At 38.5% G+C, this 24,419-nt stretch overlaps 1 protein-coding gene across 5 annotated transcripts; it reads right to left on the reverse strand.

Moving 5' to 3' along the window:
- Positions 1 to 1,409: 1,409 nt before the first annotated feature.
- Positions 1,410 to 17,466, reverse strand: ppardb (peroxisome proliferator-activated receptor delta b). 5 transcript variants are annotated; one of them, XM_083553936.1, is made up of 9 exons: positions 16,997 to 17,466; positions 11,148 to 11,255; positions 7,727 to 8,126; positions 6,662 to 6,813; positions 5,441 to 5,579; positions 4,808 to 5,010; positions 4,167 to 4,370; positions 3,754 to 3,997; positions 1,410 to 3,251 (listed from the first exon to the last, which is right to left on the reverse strand). In XM_083553936.1, exons 3-9 carry the CDS (start codon positions 8,058 to 8,060, stop codon positions 3,004 to 3,006), a joined length of 1,524 nt encoding a protein of 507 aa, XP_083410062.1. In that variant the 5' UTR covers positions 8,061 to 8,126; positions 11,148 to 11,255; positions 16,997 to 17,466; the 3' UTR covers positions 1,410 to 3,003. The 5 variants fall into 5 exon arrangements, with proteins under 5 accessions (XP_083410062.1, XP_083410061.1, XP_083410060.1 ...); XM_083553935.1 differs by having other exon boundaries at positions 7,727 to 8,123; positions 11,148 to 11,346; XM_083553934.1 differs by having other exon boundaries at positions 11,148 to 11,346.
- Between the last annotated feature and the right edge of the window lie 6,953 nt (positions 17,467 to 24,419).

Raw genomic sequence — 24,419 nt, forward strand, 5'->3', positions numbered from 1 at the left:
TTGGCTCTGTACATGTACTTTGCACAATGACAAAGTTTAATATAATCCAATTACATAGCCTATTTCAGGAAATATTTAAGGTGTGCCATTTGGGATACATTCTATGACATGAAGACTGTTCTACTAATTAAGCACTTGGGTGGCACAGTGGGCTGCTTTGCCCCCTTATACATCTAGTGTCCTCAGTCCAAACCTGAGTTTGCAGCAAGGTCTGTACAAGTTTTCTCCAGGTTCTCCAGTTTTCTCCGACCTCCCAATACATGCAGGAAGGTGAATTGACTGTAACCTACTCTAGATGTGAATATGTCCACTTTGTGCTTGGGGTGTAGATGCAGTTCTGTCTAACACCCAGTGCTACCAGAATAAGTTTGTGATCTACTACACCTCTATCCTAATTACTAAAACCATAGGAACTACCAGTCGAAATCGCATGCAAAACTTATGACATTTGTTCATCAGTGAAGTTGACTTCATATAAATTTGTAAAAAAAAAACAACTATAAACAGTGGTGGACGTAGAAGTACTATTCCCTATATTATCAATTTTCTCAAAAAACTCTTGTTCAATCAACTTAATTAATGGGAAAATACTGTGTTACTCTTAGCACACCAGTCTATTATTAAAATGATATTAATTAGTCAAACACTGATATCTATGAAAGTTATCATGAGCCCAAACCTTCTTTTTAACTACTTCTATGGCAAGTTAGTCAGGAGTTTAAATCAAAACAGAGTGCCCACTCTACCCTGATTAGTGGCTTGCTGCATGCTTGACCAGTTAAGTTTTTATCCACTCATAAATAAAAACAAACGAGTGATTTTACAAAATGTGGTTGAGTAAAAAGTAAGATTTTTGACTTTGAAATGTACTGAAGGTAAAGTAAAAGTCTCCCTAAATGGAAATACTAGTACATTAGATACTTAAAAAAGCTATTTCAGAACAGTAACAAATTACATTTACTTTGTTACTGTCCACCACTGCTTATAAATACATTTTATTTCAACTAAACAAATAACATTTGTACAGATTTTCATTCGTGTTTTAATTATATTTGAATGCACAGTTGTGACAGAATTGGGGCAACTAAAATATATAAGCAAGGCCCAAAATAGAGCAGAAAATCTTATTTATGCCTGTTCATCTGTTGCTAGAACAACATAACGCCAATCTAGACATTTTAACTGGTATTTTCTCAGGATTCAGGTGTGCAGATGTCAATACTCATTTAGTTTGTACAGTGTTTCTTACTGAGAAATTAGCAATTATTTCTAAAGCACAGTATTCACAGTATTAAAACTTTTGGCTGCTGGTCAGAATGGCCAGATCTGTAGTATGCAATACTTGAAGTCCATGAAAGTCAGACCAGCAAGATGGTGTGATAATGGTAAATACCAGAGAACAACAACAATTAAGATACTGGGCTTTAATTTAGTGTTGATTTGGTAAATTAATGCCACACAAAAACCAGAAGGTCTGCATCATCAAAAAAAAAGTGTCCTGTGTAGTAGGGAAAAGTGAAGTGGAAAATGCAAGTGCATTCAGCATAGATATTGAAGAACGAATCCACATAACCAGATAAACATCCCATAGTTTATACAGGTCATTTATATTGTGCTCTTCAGCTTGTACAGCAGCAAGTGTAATAATTTTAATCACACAGTAAAAACTCAAATGCCTACAAACAGGACATAGTGTAAAATCTAAGGGGAAAAAAGATTAAATATTCTAAACATAAAATCAGTTATAATGTTCAGCCAGTTTCATATCAATGGGGTTAATGTCTAAAATGTTTTAAACAATTTTAGTGATACTATGTAGGGGCCAATACAAAAGACACATGATATGATTAGGATTTGTTAAAAGACTAACTCATATATGTGTATGTTAGGGTAACTAGATAAATGAATAAACACATTTTATTTTACTCCCACCTAGAATTACACTGTGAGCTCTCTCTCAATTAATAAAAAAAAAAAAATCATTCAGAATTGTCTGCTTTGTATTTGTCCATCACCTGCATCAGAATTCTCCTACTGGGCACCAGAAACTAAATATTGACTTTTTGTGATATGGTGCTATTCTAAGTGACCGTGTGCAACGAGTCTTTCTAAATAGTTAATTAGAAACTTCAGCACTGTTGCACAAATCTTTGCACTACAAATGGAAGGGAGAAAAAAAAACAAATCAATATTTAGTTTCAAAGTACAAAAAAATCTTTGCAAAACCAACTGAATTCTGTACCTGTAAGAAACCAATTGAATCAAGAAAAAAAAAAAATACATAAAGTATATGTATACACAAAGGTGAAACAGTACATAGTACTGGAGAAATTAAGTTGTTATGTTTCATATGCATATCAGATTGACGTGAAATTCAAGTTCATGGCTATGAAATTCATTCGGCAAATGTAAAGCAAGTAACTGTAGGAGAAAATAACGACAAGCAGTTACTTAACACCTGAGTAATTTACCAAGTGAAACCGTTTCCCCGCATTTCTGATCACTTCCTTAGGCTACAGTATTGGAAAGAGTTAGATACGTCTGGCTTTTATCAATAAATGTTAATCAATAAATCAATTCATCAGTAAACAAAATTAAAATGTCCTGTAGTTTCTGGATTTAGTTATGAGCAGCAGCCTTGAAATATGTAAAATGACAATTAGTACTAACCCTTAAATATTTTCATTTAAAGTCTATTTAATTGAAAACGACTGGAAAAAGGATTATACATATAACACACATCTTATGAAAATACTTTTATATTCTGGGTGATATAAATGTTCTGAAAACAGAGGTTGACCTTCACAAAAATCACGTTTTGTTTTTTGTTCTTTTGAGGAAAAAAGCCCTGCCCCGAAGAAAAAAAGTCAGTTTTCAAAACACAGTATTTGTAAAACGCTATTATTTGCCAATATAAAAATTCTATGGTATCTGCAGCACTGTAGATGCCTCTGTGCAACACGTCACTTAAGTCTGATGTTTGAAAGTCCTAAGTCATAAGATTTAATACATGTCTTTATAAATTTCCTGTAGAAGCGGATGGAGCGAGGTCTCCGATTCAGTCTTCTTAATCATCTGGACCAGCTGAGCATTCTCTGTGACCAACTGCCTCAGGTCAGCCATCTTCTGCAGCAGTTTGGGAAAGAGGCAGACTGACTCTGGATGGTGAGCCTGGAGATGCTGGTTCAGAGCTTGGAGGATGCTATCCTGAATCTGCTCAACCTGCTTCACATTTATGAGTCCAGGGCGATCTGTATCGAGAGGCACATTATTGAGATATGAGGCTTGACTGATCAGTTTTAGATCAGTTCTAGTTCTAGAAAGATTTTTGAGAATGTATTATGTGAAGAAGTTAGTACACACCATGAAATGTTTCTCAACATATGTGAATGTACAGATATAGTTTTTTCTCAACAAAGATTTTTTTAGAGGTAACTTAGAGGTACTTAGAGGTAATGTCACACTCATCCTTTATATACACATTTGAAATAAACAGAAATAAATTTTTTTTTAATTGTAAAAAATTAAGCACACTACAAAAAATATATTTCTATATTGAATATATCCCTTGCCTAGTATACTATACTACTCACAAGGATTCAAAAACGTTTGAAGCAATTGCTTAGCAACGTGCTAAACTGAATATCTGACGTTGGGGTGATTACATTTAGATGAAATTAAGAAAACGATATTTAAAGCCGAAAAGCTACACACAATCACTTATCTGTATTGCTGTTGTGCTTTAGCTCTCACCTCCACAGAGTATGATTGCTGCAACAAACAGAGCCAGGTCACTATCATCTAGCTCCAGGGCATTGAACTTCACAGCAAATTCGAACTTGGGTTCCATAATTTCATTGAAGGGTTTGCGCAGGCTACGCAAAAACTCTCTCGTCACAAAGCCCTTTCCATTGGCTACCAGAAGTCCATCTTTATTCATGAGTGATGGTAGCATTGCAAAAATAGCCTCATGGACACCATACTTTAACAAAGTTACCTACGAGAGAGGTACATGCAAAATAAGTTTAAAAAACACAAAGACTGAATCTGAGGTAAGTTTTATATAAGGTGGAGCAGCAAATCTCCGTCATAACTACTTAATTGGCTTTAAATAAAAATAAATCTTGTGCTCAAAATCAAAAATCAAAATCACACCACATTATTACCTGATCATTAAGGAAGAGCTCTACAAAGCCAGGGATATTTTTGGCAAACTCTGTGAGCTCTCGAACTGTTTCCACTGTGGTGCACTGGCAGCGATAGAAGACATGCACTCCAATTTCTTTGTTTGGGGGAGAACCATTCAGCTGGTTCCAGACTAAACCATTCTCTGCTTGCCACAATGAGTCCATGTCATGAATCACAAAGGGCTAAAGAAAGAGATGGTGTGCAAAGACTGATAAATAAATAAATAAAAATCAGAGGCCCAAACATAGCATTGTTATATACTTAGGGTCGTAGGTTAGTTGATTTGCATTAAACTTGTATATTGTGCTGACTGATGGAACAATTTTCAACTTAACTACGACATGAATTTTAAATACACATCTACTTGCAAAATACACTATATGGCCAAAGGTATATGGACACCTGATCATCACACAGATAAATGTCTGGAAACATACAATGGTCTAGAATGTCTATGTATGGTGTAACATAACAGTTTCCATTCACTGTAACTAATGGGCTCAAAACATGTTCCAGCATGACAATGTCCCTGTGCACAGAGTAATAGTTTGCTATGCTCTGTGTGGGACCTGCACAGAGCCCTAACTTGTCCAAGACAAACGTGTCTATGTGGAAATACCGGCGTGCAGTTGGTCTTTCCGGTGAGGATGCTTCGTGCCTTCTTCTTGGTCATATTGAGGTTTTTCTGGTAGGCCGAGTTGACGTGCTTTGCCAAAGTTTTGAGATCGGAGCCTCCAGGGTTCAGTAGACTCTTCTCTCCTGCTAGCAGTCCTGCCACCAGCTTCTTCTTTTCTGCCTCTGGCATACGGCCATAACGAATGGCTGTGGAGTTATGGGATTAAAATGGCTTACATTTTAAATTCCAGCATGTTCAAGTATGTTGAAAGGATTAGCAGCAAATAACACAAACAATAAAAAAGCCGTAATCCTCGTGTTTTACTGTTATTACCTTTTACTCACTGTTTGGATCTACTTTTGTCTTCCTTTTCACACTTAAAATACACTAAACATTAATTGACTAACACGTTAATGCTGATTAAAGTTTTTTAATAATAAGTAAACATCATGACTATACAAACTATTTAATGTGTACAAGTGCACATCCAAAATGTTTACAAAATTACTTTTCCCACAAAGTAAATGATTGTGTTGTTACCTCTACAACTAATTCCAGCATGTGTGAAACCAAAATTACATGCCACAATTGCCTACCTCTTATCTTTGACTTTTAATGTGAATGCACAAATCTCACCATCATGGGACATGCCGAGAGCCAGACACTTCTGGAAGCGGCAATACTGGCATTTATTGCGACTTTTCTTTTGGATGCGACAGGTCCGTTCACAGCGATCATATTCTAGCTTCATTCGAATGGTGCGTCTGAAAAATCCCTTTAAATCGGAAGATAATGCATCTTTAATTGTAAGCCTTTTCTTCAATTTAAATAAACAATATATATATATATATATATATATATATATATATATATATATATATATATATATATATATATATAACACAGTTCGGTCTGAAAGTACTAGAATGGAAAGGCTAAGTCAATTCTCAAAATATTAAAGATTACAATTTTTTTTCTACTTTTAACTTTTTTTAAACAACAATTGTTATATAGTCATGATGAGTGAAAATGTTAATGTAAGTATTTTCTGGATGCCACATCCCTATAGCCATTGACGTTTAATGTCTCCATTATATCTAAATACACAACAATAAACTATTAGGAAGTTATGAAAAATCCCCTTTACTGTAAAACATGTCCTGACCTTAAAAAAAAAAGTTATTTGTTTGTCTTTAAAATGTGCTTAATGTAGTAAACCATAATGTAGTAAATGTCTGTTATGTCTTAGTATTTTAATGAAAAGTGTAGAAATGAGTTATGGTACTATCCAGCAGCACTCTCCAGAGACAGGAATGATCTTTGCTAATTTGTTCAAATCCTTATTTCATTTAGTCTCTGAGATGTTCAATGAGTTGTTAAATATTTCACTAATCAAGTGCAGATATCAGTGTTTATTCCTTTTTTTTGGGGAGCAAAGCAGTACACCACACAAATGTTGTACCACATAAGTCTAGATTTGACAGTTTACTGCATCATATGTAATCTGCAAACAACTTTTTGCATTTTGCTTGCTGCTGTTTCTGACATTGTCGCTCAGGTTCATGCATGTAGACATAAAATAATTGATTCCATGTTGCTTTGCTGCCCGCTAGTATGAACACTTTTATGCCTCTCCTATGTCAAAATTGGCAAAACAAAATAAAATATTTTGCATTTGTTAACCATTTTAAAGAAGTAAACATTTTTAGGGGATTTTGTATTTTATTTTTTTACATTTATTGTTGCTTTCAGCGTTTGTTACATAATTTTTTATTGGAACCAAATCAGAGAGCAGAAAGAACGACACTGAGACATTACTTCTAATCCAAAAAACTTAAATGGAGATCAAGCAGATACCTTGCAACCTTCACAGGCATGAACACCGTAGTGGAACCCTGAAGCTTTGTCCCCACATATCTTGCACTCCACATTTAGTCCCGTACAGTCTGGCTCATCCCTGCCCAACTTTAAATGATCAGACAACGAGAGAGTGGAGCTCTCCAGCAGCTCTGAGACACACAGTGAGGAAAAAAATGATAATACCATGAATATTATAAAAGTGTAAAAATAATAACTGCTTACAAATATACAAAGCCATTCTAGCCATTCTATAGTATACGGTATTTCAAGAGAGTCATTTCAATACCATTATATGTTAGTAAACCCAGGTGTAGTAGTTGGATTTATTGGATTTAACATGCATGGATATGTTAGATAGTGATCAATAATACTGGCATAAAAAACATGTCATGGAACTTAGCCATATATGACAAAAAGGGTTTTTAAACCTCAAAAAAGATTAAAATCTGAGCAATATCCAATTAAACAAACAAAATCGTTTTTTAAAGGCATTTACAAAGCAAAAAAAACATAGGCGGGAAGGAGAAAAATGCTTTTAGCCAATATATAAATGGTACCGTACAAAATCCTTTGATTGCATTTGGAAAGGTCACCTTGCACCAAGACAAGCATTATCTTTTGAAAGATTGTTAAAAAAATGTGTCTGACAAAGCAGCAAACACAAGAGTTATTTTAAGACGTAGTTCAAATCACAGTCAAATCAAATCACAGTCTGATATTTTTTAGTTTAAACCAGTAACCTGTAGAATTCCAGAGAAATGTACAAATGCAGAAACTGAACCACTGAAGTGGTGGCGCCGTAACGTGTTAAAATTACACTTGTATGTACATATTTTCATGTATGAAAATTCTAGTTGTTTCAGTATAAACGCAACATAAACAAACACTTATTGCAGAGTTTCAAATAAGAGTTTGTAAATAACACCGCAAGGGACTCTAGCCATGATTTGGGATTTTTTTTTAATTCAATCGGAATAATGAATAAAGCTACAAATAAATACAATAATTTGAAAACAGAACACAAATTTACATTTTGTTGTTGGTTAATTGACACTCATTTACCTGGACACGTGCTGGTTGTTACAGTAGTGCTGCTGTTTTTCTGTGGTTTATCCTTTTCAGCTTTCTCCCCATTCTGGACACATGTATTGTCCACAATCTCCTTACTTTCCCCTTCCTCGACGGAGGCAGATGCGAGCTCCTGCAGCTCAGGAGAGGTTGATTCTCTTTCCTGAACCATTAACCAATCTGTGTCCTCAGAAATGTGAGGAAAGTCAGGCTGCGATGACCTTTCATCTTCAGAAAGCCCATCCAAAGCTACAACATTCTGCATGACTGTCAACTCTGCCACATTGCCACTCTTCCCTACAGAAGCTTCCCACTCGACTCCTTCCATGGCTCTTCGTCAGCCTGCCAGCTAAATTTGGCATCACTTCATCATACAGCTTTGATGGCTACTCTGCTGTGGAGAAGAGAAAAAAAAAATAATAAATAACACCGTTAACTGGCATACAATGCATAATAATAGGGAAGATAAAAAGAGATCTGAAGCCTGACAGCGTGGTGTGCCACCAACAACCTGACCCTCAACGCCATGAAGACTAAAGAGCTCATTGTGTACTTTGTAAAACTCAACAGCAGGAGACGGTTTCCCAGTCTACATCAACAGAACCGAGGTAGAGAAAGTCTTCGGAGTTCACATCTCTGAGGGCCTCTCCTGGCACCAGAATACTTCAGCTCTGGTTGGGAAGGCACAACAATGCTTGTACTTCTTGAAGAGACTTAAGGAAGCTCATCTGTCCCCAGGGAATCTAATGATTTTTTACCACTGCATCATCGAAAGCATTCTGACCAACTCCATCACTGTGTAGTATGGAGGCTCCACTGGCACCCAACGACCTGCCATTGAGCACCTTTACCACAGCAGATGTCTGCGCAGAGCTCACAAAATCATCAAGGACTCTTCACATCCCAGTCACAAACTGTTTAACCTCCTTTCATCAAGTAGGAGATACAGGAACATACACACCAGAACCAGCAAGTTCAGGGATTTTTCCATCCACCATCACACTACACTACACTGCGCTACACCGTTTGATCACTGTATAGACTCTGTACAATTATACATACAATGTACATATTGTAAATACCCCTCATTCGCTACAAATATTGTGCCTTACATACATCTGCACTAATATTTTATTTATATGTATGGGTATCTATATATGCAAAACAAATAAAAATAAAAATGATCTATCTATAATCATTAATTTGATAAAAACGTATTTATTTAAGAAATGTATTTAAGACTTTTACTGTAGCCATATTCTATTGTCCCAATTATTTGGACTAATAATTGCAGTCCCACAACAGAAACAGTTAATATACAACACTTTTCCACTTTATACAATTTACTGGGGCTGCAACATCTAATCAATAAAGTCGATAATAATCAATGATTAAATTTGTGGTCAACAAATGCCGTTATTGATTAGTTGGGCTGCTCACGTTACGGGTTAGCGTGAAGCTAAGATAACAGCTGCTTGTGAAATGGTGAAAAATAAAGGATCCACCCGCAGCAGGAAAACGTGTGTGTCTTAAGTCACGGGTGAAGGCGAAACATCAGCACAAAAGTAAGCAAAAACTGTATCTCCTCATCATGTGAAAATGGTAAGTTTAATGAAATGCTGTTGTGTAAACTGTTTGTTTACTAACTTCGGGACAGTCGCACTGGATCTGTTCTAGCGTGAGTCGCGAGCATCAGGTTGCGCAATCAGCTGGCTCGCGACATTGTGATGGATTCAATTAAAATGGTGCGAACAAATACAATTTAAAAGCAGCAAAAAACAACAGCAGTAAACGATTACATTTTATATTCATTGTTGTGGTTTTCAGCGAATGATTGATTATGCATTTGTACACCAAGTCTGTTAGCCTTTTGGGCTTCTCTGTTCCATTCTCTTCATATAGCATTTGTCTACTACAGTTAACTTCTGTTTTCAAATGTGATTTACTGCGGCTTTACTATGTTTAAATGCTTGTTTTCAATGTTTATTTTGTTCAGTGTATATTTCATTTATGCATATATCATTTAATTGTTATACAAAAATAATTATATATTTTTAAAACAAAAAGAATTGTCAAAACAATGTTGTATCATGTTTTATACAGTTTTTTTTTTACATAGTTGTCAACTTGCCATTTGCAATTATTATTAAAAACAATACAAATGTTGATTTACACAAATTGCTTCACAAATCACAATCACAAAAATTACTCCTGCCACTCTTCTCCACCCACTCCACCCTTCCTGCACTCTTTTCTTCACTTCTCTAACACACTTTCCATTACTTTGCACTGTTGAGCCCAGGTACCTGAACTCCTCCACCTTCTCCACCTCTTCTCCACTGCACCCCCTCTCATTCACACACATGTACTCTGTCTTACTCCTACTGACTTTCATTCCCCTTCTCTCCACAGCATACCTCCAGCTCTCCAGGCTCCACCTTGTACCAGTCAGTCGTTCCTACTGCACACTTCACTGCTGTCACACTGTCCTCATGCATCTCCTGCACCACCCTCACATACTTCTCTGCCACACCTGACTTAATCATACAGTACCACATCTCCTTTCTCGGCACCCTGTCGTACGCTTTCTCTAAATCCACAAACACACAATGCAACTCCTTCTGACCTTCTCTATACTTCTCAATCAACATTCTCAAAGCAAATAATGCATCGGCATGAAACCATACTACTGCTCACAGATGGTCACCTCTTCTCTCAGCCTGGCTTCCACTACTCTTTCCTATAACTTCATGGTGTGACTGATCAACTTTATTCCCCTGTAGTTACTGCAGGTCTGCACTTCTCCCTATTCTTAAAAACCAGTACCAGCACACTCCTTCTCCATTTCTCAGGCATCTTCTCACATTCCAAAATCTTGTTGAACAATCTTGTTAAAAACATCACTGCCATCTCTCCTAAACATCTCCATGCTTCTACCGGTATGTCATCTGGTACAACCAACTTTCCACTCTTCATTCTCATAATCGCTGCTCCCACTTCCTCCTTACTAATCCTATCCACTTCCTGCTTCAGCATCTCCACATCATCCAACCTTCTCGCTCTCATTTTCCTATATTATATATTATAATAGAATAATAAATAAAAATCAGATTAATCAAAAATAATAATAATAATGCTGACTGATTAAAAGATTATCAAAATAATCATTAGCCCTCCAATTTACCCAACACTATATAACATTTTCTTTATTATGTATTGTACAACCTGAAGTAAATATACTTTGCCAACCTATTCTTAAATAAATAAACTTTTATTTTGCAAACCAATTTACAAGTTATGATCATGTTTACATTTTATTGGTTACAATACTATTATCACTCCATTTTCCTGAAAAACACCACACAGAACAGCCAAATACTTTTTGCTATTAATTTTGAGGAAATAATCAACTCACTTCTTTTGTCTGTCGAGGAGGGACATGGGGTTTATCGGTAGAAGAATGCTGAGGGTGGAGACGCCAGGAAGTAGGAAAAGAGGAAGACCAAAGAGGAGGTTTATGGATCTGGTGAGGGAAGACATGCAGGTAGATGGGTTGAAAGAGGCAGATGTAAAGGACAGGGGGTATGGAGACGGATGATCCGCTGTGGAGACCCCTAATGGGAGAAGCCGAAAGAAGAAGTATTTTAGCAGTGAAACTGATCAAAATACAAATTGATAAAGTTTCTACTAGCATAGAAATAAATAGAAAAAACCATGGGTTCTTCTCCCTCTGGCAGTGACTAGGTAAGGTCAGCCAGCGGCCAGTGACGCAGATATTTTTTGAACAAAACAATGTAATAGGGGAAAAAGAATCCCAAGGGATTTGCTCATTAAGCTGCCAGAAGTGTTTTTAAGGAAATAATTTACTATAAACTGACCAGAGACCTGAACATTGTGCTCTAATTTATTTTAATTAATAAGCTAAAAATGTAACCACTTTATGAGGCTTCTGTGGAACTTGCTGTTTAACTAAATGTGTTTGTATATCGCCATAAACTTAAGCACTAGACATTTTTATAATAGCCGCTGATGAATTACAGGTCTAATGAATAAAGTAAAACAACTGGATTGTTTTTGGTGTTTTTGTAATATCTGCCTTTCCACTTATCACTATTAAATTCTGAGACCATAAAAAAAGACCTTCTCCTATTGACAATCCTGGGGTAAAACACAAATCCCTTTATTCACTGGGGAGGGGTTTTTCCTAATATACACCACATTAGGGTTGTACAATATCACTAAAAGTTAGGGACTTTTCACCTATTTAATGAAAAAGTGTGAAAGCTTTTGGAAACATGTAGCCAGACTGGTTCATCCCAGCATTTAGACAAAAGAGGTGTTTCGAGATAGTCAAGATAAAGTGGACAGCAACAGCAACAATAGTATAATGTAAAATGTTACAAAGAATATACATATATATTATATACAATTATATTTAGAGATGGTATACAGATATGTAGAATATAATCTAGGATATGCTATGAATTTACAATTATACAGTTATGATTATACAGAAATGATACAGAATGTACAGCCCGGAGCTAAACTGGATAATGATGATTCAAAGATTTTTATGCATAATGATTAATGTATTGTCGCATAATTCCAGTTAACTGCAGCTTGCATTTGTGCAACTGTGACCGCTCACATACCCTCCCACACATTTTCCATTTATATTCACATTCTGTCAGAAAATATGGGGAAACAGCACTGGTTTTATATACATTATCATTTGAGCAAGGTGATTGTTTGTTTTGCTCGTCGGGAGTAGATTTAACCCTGTGCCTACTCTAAATGATGAAAATATCGAATAATAGCTCATTGTTTGATTCTGGGCAAACTACAGAAATACTTTAGGTTTCTAATTAATCCACCTTCTGAAGCAGTGCAGCTCCTAAAAGCTGTTCAGTTAATCTGCAGTTCACCAAAGAACCCACAAACACAAGGTGCTACACAGACTTTCTTGAGATTCCTGCATGTTAACAAAACTCCTGCTTATATTGCCACTGCACTTGCATTTTAACTTAAAGCAAGCGAATCAGAAAGCACTCCATCTTATTGAAGGGTAATAATTTAAGGTTATGGTTTATAGTATTACAGCCACATGAATGAATCAGTGGCTTAGCTATAGATTTGCCTTTTACTATCCAAATGCCTTAATAGAAACTCCAAAGCTAAATTCAGAACAGCACTAGATTAAGAGCATGGAAATAACACAGGGTAGACAAGAGTAAGTTGGAAGCTGAACCCAGATCATGTAATTTATGGGATTTTTAGATAAGAAGCTTATTAGCCAGTCATGTATGAATGCGTGCCTAAGTATTGGCAATTTTATATTTAAATTTACTTGCACTGTGCTTGATTTATTCTACAATACATTTATCCTCTCTCTACTGCTGTACTGCATTTGGAAAACTTTACAGCAGTAGAGAGAGGATAAATGTATAGTAGAATATAAAATCTGTTCGGACTTGTCAGTAAACAGTCATGCTAGTTCTCAGATTAACTTAGCTGTACTAAAGTGTCAGAGCACACAAACACCCACACAATCAGACCACATAAATTAACTTTTGTATGGATGATGGGAAAACAACTGTACCTAGATTTTGCTTTAATTAATTTGTAGACAGCACTCTACAAGTCAAGTTCAAATCTTCAAGATTTAAAGTTTAAACTTAATTATATTAATAAAAAAATATCCACAACTCATCTTGGTGTATATATAATATATATATATATATATATATATATATATATATATATATATATATATATATATATATATATATATATATACATACACACACACACACACACACACACACACACACACACACACACACACACACACACACACACACAGTAATCCCACGCTTTACCACGGTACGAATTTCGTGAAATTGCATTTGCCACTTAACTAATTTGTTTGGCTGATTTTCCCGGTCTCTCACGAATAGCACGATAGACCAAAAAACTTAAGGAATTGTTTTTATGGAGTTTTATGTTGATAATAATGACATTTATTTAAAAAATATATAATTATTAATTATAAAATGAAGTAAAATGTTAATACAGTACAGTACTGTATACATAAAATAGCTTTTATCGCAGGCGTTTTTGGAACATAAAACACTGGGGGATAATAACGGGGGATTACTGTATATATAAAAAAATATATTTTTTATGACAAAGTACTTTGGAACACAAACAGCTAATAAGCAGAATCCCTTACATAAGGCACAATTTCAACTTTTAAGCAAAGCTTCAAGTGAAAATGCCTAGAAAAAAAAGCTTGTTTTTCAGTGGGAGTGTTAATTGCCTCTGAACTCACATGTCTGAACATGTGGACATACTTTTTGGCATTAAATTGTGTAGTATTTAGCAGAACCATGCAGAGTTTAGCAGCATTCTACAGTGTTGGTTTATTTTGCTAGTTTGTTAGAGGCTAGCTGAGGCCATGTATGGAATTTTACAATGACATAGATACATACAAGCTGAAAACGCTTAAGTGATTTATCCAGGCATTTCTTATCCCATTTAAATCATTAATTATCACTATAGATGTTCTCTGGCAACACTGATTAACTTTTTTCATATCTCACAGCAAAGGAACATATTTATGATACCTAATCTTCATGTTTTCCATTGATTCTGTCTTTGCTGCTGTTCTGTATCTTTTTCCATTTACATGTAGTTGTTACTTGTTTGGTGAATTCCTTTTATAATGAAAACAGGTGCAGTTTTTATGCTTACAAAAACAAACATTTTGGTTAATACGTCGATCAGCCGAAGAATTATTAAATATTGTGTAGGTCCTCCTTAAACTGCAAAACAACTCTGACTCATCAAAGCATGGACTCCACAAGACATTAGAGGGTGTACTGTGGTATCTACTGCCAGGAAATCAGAAGATCATTTAAGTCCTGTTTGCAAGATACAGGTCTAGATAACAGGTCTAGATGGGGGATACAGGTCTAGATGGGGGATACAGGTCTAGATGGGGGATGCAGGTCTAGATGGGGGATGCAGGTCTAGATGGGGGATGCAGGTCTAGATGGGGGATGCAGGTCTAGATGGGGGATGCAGGTCTAGATGGGGGATGCAGGTCTAGATGGGGGATGCAGGATGCAGGTCTAGATGGGGGATGCAGGTCTAGATGGGGGATGCAGGTCTAGATGGGGGAGTGGTGGCTCAAGCGGTTAAGGCGCTGGGTTGCCGATCGGTTGCCCCTGAAGCATAGAGGGTTAAGGGCCTTCCTCAAGGGCCCAAGAGCCCAAGAGTGGCAGCCTGGCGATACCGGGGCTTGAACCCCAGACTGCCACTCTTGGGCTCTTGGGCCCTTGAGGAAGGCCCTTAACCCTCTATGCTTCAGGGGTCCCTTACGAGGGAAATATTAAGGTCCGTGACGTGGGGCCGCCTTCCTGTGGGCTCACCACCTGAGCGTAAGGGACGGTGCTGTGAGGATTGAGCAGCAGTCGAAGGCGGGGGCCCTGCTTAGACTGCTGCCCCTGCGACCCGAATTGCGATTAAGCGGGAGAAAATTAATGGATGAATGAATGAAGGTCTAGATAATTCGGACTACTTTGTCAAGCACATCTGACAGATACATGATAGGATTAAGATGTGAAGAATCTGGAACCCAAGTCAATACCTTGGACTATCATTCAAGGTTTCTCAATTCCTGAACGGTTTTTATGCAGTATATCCTGCTGACAGAGGCCATGGGACAGCCACAGATGCTGCAAAACACAGTATTCAGACACCCTTACATTATAGCCAGATTTAACTTTTCAGCAGTCTGTGCTAAAATGGCTGTTTTGTGGAATCAGACCAAACTTCCCTCCCCATATGCATCAAGGAGCCTTGGGTCCCACAACCCCTTTCGCTGGTTCACTGGTCGTCCCTCCTTAGTCCACTTTGTGAAAGAAAAAAAAAATCTTACAATCTGACGCTCACAAAAGTCACTCAGATCTTTAATCTTGCTCGTTTTCCCTGCTTTCAACACATCAACTATATTTAACCCCTTGCAGGTGCCACTGCGACGAGATATCTAAAGTTGTTCATGCCACACATTTAAACGTTATGGCTGATCTGGGTATTTACAAATACTATATCAAAATATATAATTATATGTAAACTGAAGAGGATGTACACACTGAGGAAAAAGTACCAAAAACAGCATAGTGGAAAAAGGGTGCCTGTATATATGTAGGTGAGTATGTTGATCAGCTTTATTATTTGATACTATTGACTACACAACACTATACTATTATTCCCCCAAACTCGACTTAAATACGTTGCTGTGTCTGGACTGCTGTCTGCCTGCTGATGACCCCCAGCCAAGACCATATAACTGTACAAATAATAATGGCATTTTCATAAAAAACAAAATAAGTCTGTATTGATAAATGTAAGCATGATCAACACCTCCATACTTTGGAGTAGCTGGGTTAAGCTTGTATTGTGGAAAAAAACACAGGAAATAACTCCCCCCCCAAATTGAAGACACTGAATACAATGTGTCCCACATCTCTCGTGGAGTCCTACTTTCGTGTCTTACCTGGATTTAGTGCTAAGCTTTAAAATAAAGCTCTTTATATTTACTGCAACCTGAGGCCAACTACAGTGTCACAAACTCTTCCTACAATGTTTAAAAATAAAATTTCAGCAACAAATCTGACACATTGCAGTTAAAACTGAGAAAAACGATGCCAAAACAGCAGCATCAGAGAGGAAACATAAACAGGACAAACATACTAGCTACTAGTAAAGTAACTAAATAAATGTACGTTATTTACAGCAAATACACAATATTAAAAACATGAATCGTTATATTTAAGTGCAAAATACGACTGTCTTATGCGAACTAGTCAGTGTGCTGATTCTGTAGTTTTAAATCTCGAGTAAATCTTAAATACGTTTGGGAAACAGACGTTTCGCCAAACAGGTTTTTGTAGCTTATTTAATAAAACTATTTTCAGATAGAAATCAGGACTAGTTAACATAGCTTCATCGTGAAGAAAAACGCAAAATAAAAACTATTACAAAATAACTTAACTAGCTAGCTAGCTGCCAGGCTAGCATACTATGGTCGAAACCATACTGATGGAAAAATTAAGTGTGTCAATGATTACTGAACTGAGGTGTCTGTTGTTGAACTACTTGATGTACTAACTGGTCACAGCGCCAAAATTTGCTGTGTTTTGTTTTCTAACGAGTCCGAACAACACAAACATACACGTCGTTAATCATCGACAGTCTTACCTGCTGTTCTCTGGTTTAAGGCTCCCAGGACGAAGGCTGAGGGACCAACTTTCGTTTTCTGTACCGATCAACTATTTCCAAACAGCGACCGTGTACACGCAGAGGTCGCATGACCAGAGAATATGCAGTTTAAGATATTTTTTTCATCTTCTGCTTGACAGTCACATCGCCTCAGTCCACAATATCCGATTTTTGTATTCTTACATGGTAGCCTTCTGCTAGCTAAGCTAAGCTAGCGCGCTAATGTCGCGCTTTAAGATATACAAACATATTAAGAAAGAGATATTATCACACTTCCTTTTGTATGTATTCTATTCGGGTTGTGTTTCGGTCTGATAGAAAGAGCTACAAATCGTTGACAAAGTATCAAAGCAAACTTTGAAATCTTCCTCGGACTGCTCACAGAACTGACTGACAGCAGAAACCACACAAGTGTGGCGTGACGGAGACGTGTGGGGAGCTGGGCGTTTCCTAATGACGCACTTTACCGATCATTGAACATCAAGAAGATCTTTATTTATATATATATATATATATATATATATATATATATATATATATATATATATATATATATATATATACACACACCTATTTATTTGTAATTTAAATTAATATATATATATATATATATATATATATATATATATATATATATATATATATATATATATATATATATATATATATATATATATATATATATATAACCCAGCCATTAGGGGGGCACAAGCCAGTGTACTCTTAGTGCCGGTCCCAAGCCCGGGTAAATGGGGAGGGTTGCGTTAGGAAGGGCATCCAGCGTAAAACATGTGCCAAATCAAATATGCGGATCACAAATGAGAATTTCATTTGGTCGGTCGAGGCCCGGGTTAACAACGACCGCCACAGGTATCGTTAGCCGACAGGGTACCGGTGGAAATTGGGCTACTGTTGGCCGAAGGAGGAGAAGGAGAGGAGGAAGACGTCTACAGAGACGGCAGGAAAAGGAGCAGTGTAGGAGAGTAGAGGTTCGGGTTGGTACTTTAAATGTTGGTACTATGACGGGTAAAGGGAGAGAGATAGCTGATATGATGGAGAGGAGAAAGGTAGATGTGTTGTGTGTTCAGGAGACCAAGTGGAAAGGGAGTAAGGCCAGGAACATTGGAGGTGGGTTTAAACTGTTTTATCATGGTGTGGATGGGAAGAGAAATGGTGTAGGGGTGATTCTGAAAGAAGCGTACAGTAAGAGTGTAGTGGAGGTGAAGAGAGTTTCTGATAGGGTGATGATCGTGAAGGTGGAAGTTGAAGGGATGATGATAAATGTCATTAGTGCCTATGCTCCACAAGTTGGCTGTGAGATGGAGGAGAAAGAAAGATTCTGGAGTGAATTAGATGAAGTGGTAGATGGTGTACCTAGGAAAGAACGATTGGTGATTGGGGCAGACTTTAATGGGCATGTAGGTGAAGGGAACAGAGGTGATGAGGAGGTGATGGGTAGGTATGGTTTTAAGGAGAGGAATGTGGAAGGGCAGATGGTGGTAGATTTTGCTAAAAGGATGGAAATGGCAGTGGTGAACACGTATTTTAAGAAGAAGGAGGATCATAGGGTGACGTATAAGAGTGGAGGAAGGTGCACACAGGTGGATTATGTTCTGTGTAGGAGATGCAACCTGAAGGAGATTGGAGACTGTAAGGTGTTGGCGGGGGTCAGTGTAGCTAGACAGCATCGGATGGTGGTCTGTAGGATGGTTTTGGAGGCGAAGAAGAAGAGGAGGAAAGTAAGGTTTGAAAGAAGAATAAGATGGTGGAAACTGAAGGAGGAAGAGTGTAGTGTGAGGTTCAGGGAAGAGGTCAGACAGGGGCTTGGTGGTGGTGAAGAGGTGCCAGATGATTGGGCAACTACTGCAGGAGTGATGAGGGAGGCGGCTAGAAAAGTACTTGGTGTGACATCTGGAAATAGAAAGCAAGACAAGGAGACGTGGTGGTGGAATGAGGAAGTGCAGGAGAGCATTAGGGGAAAGAGATTGGCAAAACAGAAGTGGGATCGACAGAGTGATGAGAAAAGTAGGCAGGAGTACAAGGAGATGCGGCAGCAGGTTAAAAGGGATGTGGCGAAAGCCAAGGAAAAGGCATATGAGGAACTGTATAAGAGGTTGGACACTAAGGAAGGAGAAAAGGATTTATACCGATTGGCCAAGCAGAGGGACCGAGCTGGGAAGGATGTACTGCAAGTTAGAGCAATAAAGGATGGAGAGGGAAATGTGTTGACTAGTGAGGAGAGTGTGTTGAGAAGATGGAGGGAGTATTTTGAGCAGCTGATGAATGAGGAAAATCAGAGAGAGAGAAGGTTGGAGGATGTGGAGTTGGTGAAGCAGGATGTAGATAGGATTAGTAAGGAGGAAGTGAGAGCAGCGATTAAGAGGATGAAGAATGGAAAGTCGGTTGGACCAGATGACATACCGGTAGAAGCATGGAGATGTTTAGGAGAGATGGCAGTGAAGTTTTTAACCAGATTGTTTAACAGGATTCTGGAAGGGGAGAGGATGCCTGAGGAATGGAGAAGGAGTGTGCTGGTACCGATCTTTAAGCATAAGGGAGATGTGCAGACCTGCAGTAACTACAGGGGAATTAAGTTGATCAGTCACACCATGAAGTTATGGGAAAGAGTAGTGGAAGCCAGGCTGAGAGAAGAGGTGACCATCTGTGAGCAACAGTATGGTTTCATGCCGAGGAAGAGCACCACAGATGCCTTATTTGCTTTGAGGATGTTGATGGAGAAGTATAGAGAAGGACAGAAGGAGTTGCATTGTGTATTTGTGGATTTAGAGAAAGCGTACGACAGGGTGCCGAGAGAGGAGTTGTGGTATTGTATGAGTAAGTCAGGTGTGTCAGAGAAGTATGTGAGGGTGGTGCAGGACATGTATGAGGACAGTGTGACAGCAGTAAAGTGTGCAGTAGGTACGACAGACTGGTTCAGGGTGAAGGTTGAACTGCATCAAGGATCGGCCCTGAGCCCTTTCCTGTTTGCAGTGGTGATGGACAGGTTGACGGACGAGGTCAGACAGGAGTCTCCCTGGACTATGATGTTTGCAGATGATATTGTGATTTGTGGTGAGAGTAGAGAGCAGGTTGAGAAGAGCCTGGAGAGGTGGAGATATGCGCTGGAGAGAAGGGGAATGAAAGTCAGTAGGAGTAAGACAGAGTACATGTGTGTGAATGAGAGGGAGGGCAGTGGAGTGATGCGGTTGCAGGGAGAAGAGGTGGAGAAGGTGGAGGAGTTCAGGTACCTGGGGTCAACAGTGCAAAGTAATGGAGAGTGTGTTAGGGAAGTAAAGAAAAGAGTGCAGGCAGGGTGGAGTGGGTGGAGAAGAGTGACAGGAGTGATTTGTGATAGAAGAGTATCTGCAAGAATGAAAGGGAAAGTTTATAGGACTGTGGTGAGACCTGTGATGTTGTATGGATTAGAGACAGTGGCATTAAGTAAAAGACAGGAGGTGGAGCTGGAGGTAGCAGAACTGAAGATGTTGAGGTTTTCGTTGGGAGTGACGAGGATGGACAAGATTAGAAATGAGTTTATTAGAGGGACAGCACATGTAGGATGTTTTGGTGACAAGGTGAGGGAGGCGAGATTGAGATGGTTTGGACATGTGCAGAGAAGGGACATGAATTATATTGGTAGAAAAATGCTGAAGATGGAGCCACCAGGTAGGAGGAATAGAGGAAGGCCAAGGAGGAGGTTCATGGATGTGGTGAGGGAAGACATGCAGGTAGTTGGTGTAAAAGAGGCAGATATAGAGGACAGGGTGGTATGGAGACGGATGATCCGCTGTGGCGACCCCTAATGGGAGCAGCCGAAAGAAGAAGAAGATATATATATATATACTTATTTATTTGTAAATTTAGATATTGTGTATATATATATATATATATATATATATATATATATATATATATATATATATATATATATATACATACAGCCATTATTGTTTAAATATTTAGCAACAAAACTGAGTACACCCTAAATGAACCAAAACTGTGTCCAAAATGTAAATATTTTGTTTGAGCACCATTGTTATGTAGCACTGCCTCATTTCTCCTGGGCATGAAATTCACCAGAATTGCACAGGTTGTTGCTGGGATCCTCTTTCTTTAATGACATAATGACATCATGGAGCTGCTGGATGTTAGACACATGGTGCTTCTCCACCTTCAAATTGAGGATGCCCCACAGGTGTCAATAGGGTTCAGGTCTGGAGACATACTTGGCCATTCCATTACCTTCACCTTCAGTTTCCTCAGCAAGGTAGTTGTCATCTTGGTGGTGTGTTTAGGGTCGTTATTATATTGGTAAACTGCTGTTCGACACTGTTTCTTAAAAGAGGGCATCATGTTCTGCTTGAGAATGTCACAGTACATTTTGAAATCCATGTTTCTCTCAATAAACCACAGCTCCCAACCACTATGACCACCACCATACTTGACTATAGGCAAGACACGATTTTCTTGGTTCTGCTCACCAGGGTGTGGCCACACATGTGGGACACCATCTGAGCCACACAAGTTTATCTTAGTCTAATCAGACCACAGGACATGGTTCCAGTAAATGAACAGTGAATACAGGTTTCAGAGCAAAAATTGTTTCAACAAAAATGTCTTTTTCAGGGATGGCCTTGCATATTTGAGAAAGACAATGCTAACTGCATACTGTGACTGTTACAATAGCAAGACTTCATAATAGAAAAGTCCAGGTGCTGCACTGGCCTGCCTACAGTCAAGACCTTTCACCATTTGAAAACATTTGGCACATAATTAAACAAAAAATACAACAAATGGCACCCAGAACTGTTGAGCAGCTAGAATCCTGTTCCAAACACATATGGGACAACATTCCTTTTAAAAACTTTTGCAACTGATTTCCTCGATTCCAATATGTATATGGATAGAAGACATGATGCTTCACAGTAGTAAACATTGCACCATCCCAACTTTTTGAGACCTGTTGACACTATCAAATTCAAAATGACCTAATTTATTTTCTTTAAAATGGGATATATTCTCAGTTTAAACATTTAATATGTATTTTTTGTTGTTTAATAGTGAATAGAATATGGATTTATGAGATCTGCTAATCAGTGCATTCTGTCAAAATTTTAAATATTCGCCTGTACCAGGAGGCAGTTTGTTCACCAAAGGGCTGTAGAGTGGTACAAAAATTATTGTCTGAAGGCACCAGAAAAGCATGGTGGAAGTCCCTTGCAAGTTTGGGGCTGCATTTCTGCAAATTAGTTAGATATTTGGCCAGGATTAATAGTGTCCTCAATGCTGAAAAACACAGGCTTGGAAGTATTAATTTTGGCCACCACAGAGTCCTGTTCTCAAAATCATCAAATCTGTCTTGAATTACATGAAAAAGGATTTGAGTTCTCCAGGAAGTTTGGAACAACTTACCCTCTGAGCTCCTTAAAAAGTGTAAAGTCTAAAAGCTAAAGTGTTTTTACGAGAATTAATGCAGTTTTTGCAGGCAAAAGGTGGTCCCATCAAATATATTGATTAGATTTGGGTTGCACTTCTGTTCATTTACTGTTCATTCTTTTAATTATTAAAAAATAAACTATTAATATTTTTGTTTTGGAAAGCATTCTTTCTATTTTCACACTTGCACTCTCTACACTTTTAGACAGTTTGAGGAATAAATCCCTGCCGAAAAGATAAAATATCTTGTATGGATAATCATTATTAATTTTACTCTATGTTAACTACCAGCAATTTAAGATATTTCAGATGTATCTGGTTTGGGTTTTGACTTGGTTCTGGCTCCGGTGGTCTTGAATTCAATTAATAGCAATTACACATGTGAAGGATGTGGGCTTGCTGTACTGTCTAATTATACCGCCAGGTGTCGCTCGGGCGTTAATGTATTTACCTAGATTTCTCTCAGCAATCGCAATGGCGTCAGCCTTACTGGGAATTGGGAAATGTCTCGCAGTTCCCAACGCAGACTAACGAGTAGCAACTTTTAGTTTAGTATTTACTGTTCGGAAGGTGAAAACACCCCACCCAACTAAATGCAGTGTTAAAGTCCAAACCAAGAATATTAAACATTAATTGTGTAAATGATCAAGTTGTTCATAAATTATGACCCCAATGTCATTAAGCGGTGAAGTGAATTGCTGCACACTTCTTCTTTCGGCTGCTTCCATTAGGGGTCGCCACAGCGGATCATCCGTCTCCATACCACCCTGTCCTCTACATCTGCCTCTTTCACACCAACTACCTGCATGTCTTCCCTCACCACATCCATGAACCTCCTCCTTGGCCTTCCTCTTTTTCTCCTACCTGGTGGCTCCATCCTCAGCATTCTTCTACGATATAATTCATGTCCCTCCTTTGCACATGTCCAAACCATCTCAATCTCGCCTCCCTCACCTTGTCACCAAAACATTTTACATGCGCTGTCCCTCTAATAAACTCATTTCTAACCTTGTCCATCCTCGTCACTCCCAACGAAAACCTTAACATCTTCAGCTCTGCCACCTCCAGCTTCATCTCCTGTCTTTTACTCAATGCCACTGTCTCTAATCCAAACAACATCGCAGGTCTCACCACAGTCCTATAAACTTTCCCTTTCATTCTTGCAGATACTCTACTATCACAAATCACTCCTGTCACTCTTCTCCACCCACTCCACCCTGCCTGCACTCTTTTCTTTACTTCTCTAACACACTCTCCATTACTTTGCACTGTTGACCCCAGGTACCTAAACTCCTCCACCTTTTCCACCTCTTCTCCCTGCAACCGCATCACTCCACTGCCCTCCCTCTCATTCACACACATGTACTCTGTCTTACTCCTACTGACTCTCATTCCCCTTCTCTCCAATGCATATCTCCACCTCTCCAGGCTCCTCTCAACCTGTTCCCTACTCTCACCACAAATGACAATATCATCCGCAAACATCATAGTCCAGTTAGACTCCTGTCTGACCTCGTCCGTCAACCTGTCCATCACCACAGCAAACAGGAAAGGGCTCAGGGCCGATCCTTGATGCAGTCCAACCTTCACCCTGAACCAGTCTGTCGTACCTGCTGCACCCTTCACTGCTGTCACACTGTCCTCATACATGTCCTGCACCACCCTCACATACTTCTCTGACACACCTGACTTCCTCATACAATACCACAACTCCTCTCTTGGCACTCTGTCGTATGCTTTCTCTAAATCCACAAATACACAATGCAATTCCCTCTGTCCTTCTCTATACTTCTCCATCAACATCCTCAAAGCAAATAAGGCATCTGTGGTGCTCTTCCTCGGCATGAAACCATACTGTTGCTCACAAATTGTCACCTCTGCTCTCAGCCTGGCTTCCACTACTCTTTTCCATAACTTCATGGTGTGACTGATCAACTTAATTCCCCTGTAGTTACTGCAAGACTGC

This window comes from Silurus aristotelis, assembly GCF_946808225.1.
Source record: "Silurus aristotelis genome assembly, chromosome: 11".
NCBI classification, from domain to species: domain Eukaryota; kingdom Metazoa; phylum Chordata; class Actinopteri; order Siluriformes; family Siluridae; genus Silurus; species Silurus aristotelis.

Bases quoted from the DNA above. Each gene is read 5' to 3' on its own strand.
- ppardb (XM_083553937.1), bottom strand. From the start codon at position 8,060: ATGGAAGGAGTCGAGTGGGAAGCTTCTGTAGGGAAGAGTGGCAATGTG. The intron at 6,814-7,726 runs GTAAATGAGTGT...TGTGTGTCTCAG, and splicing joins AACAACCAGCACGTGTCCAG to AGCTGCTGGAGAGCTCCACT. The intron at 3,252-3,753 runs GTGAGAGCTAAA...CTCTCGATACAG, and splicing joins AGCAATCATACTCTGTGGAG to ATCGCCCTGGACTCATAAAT.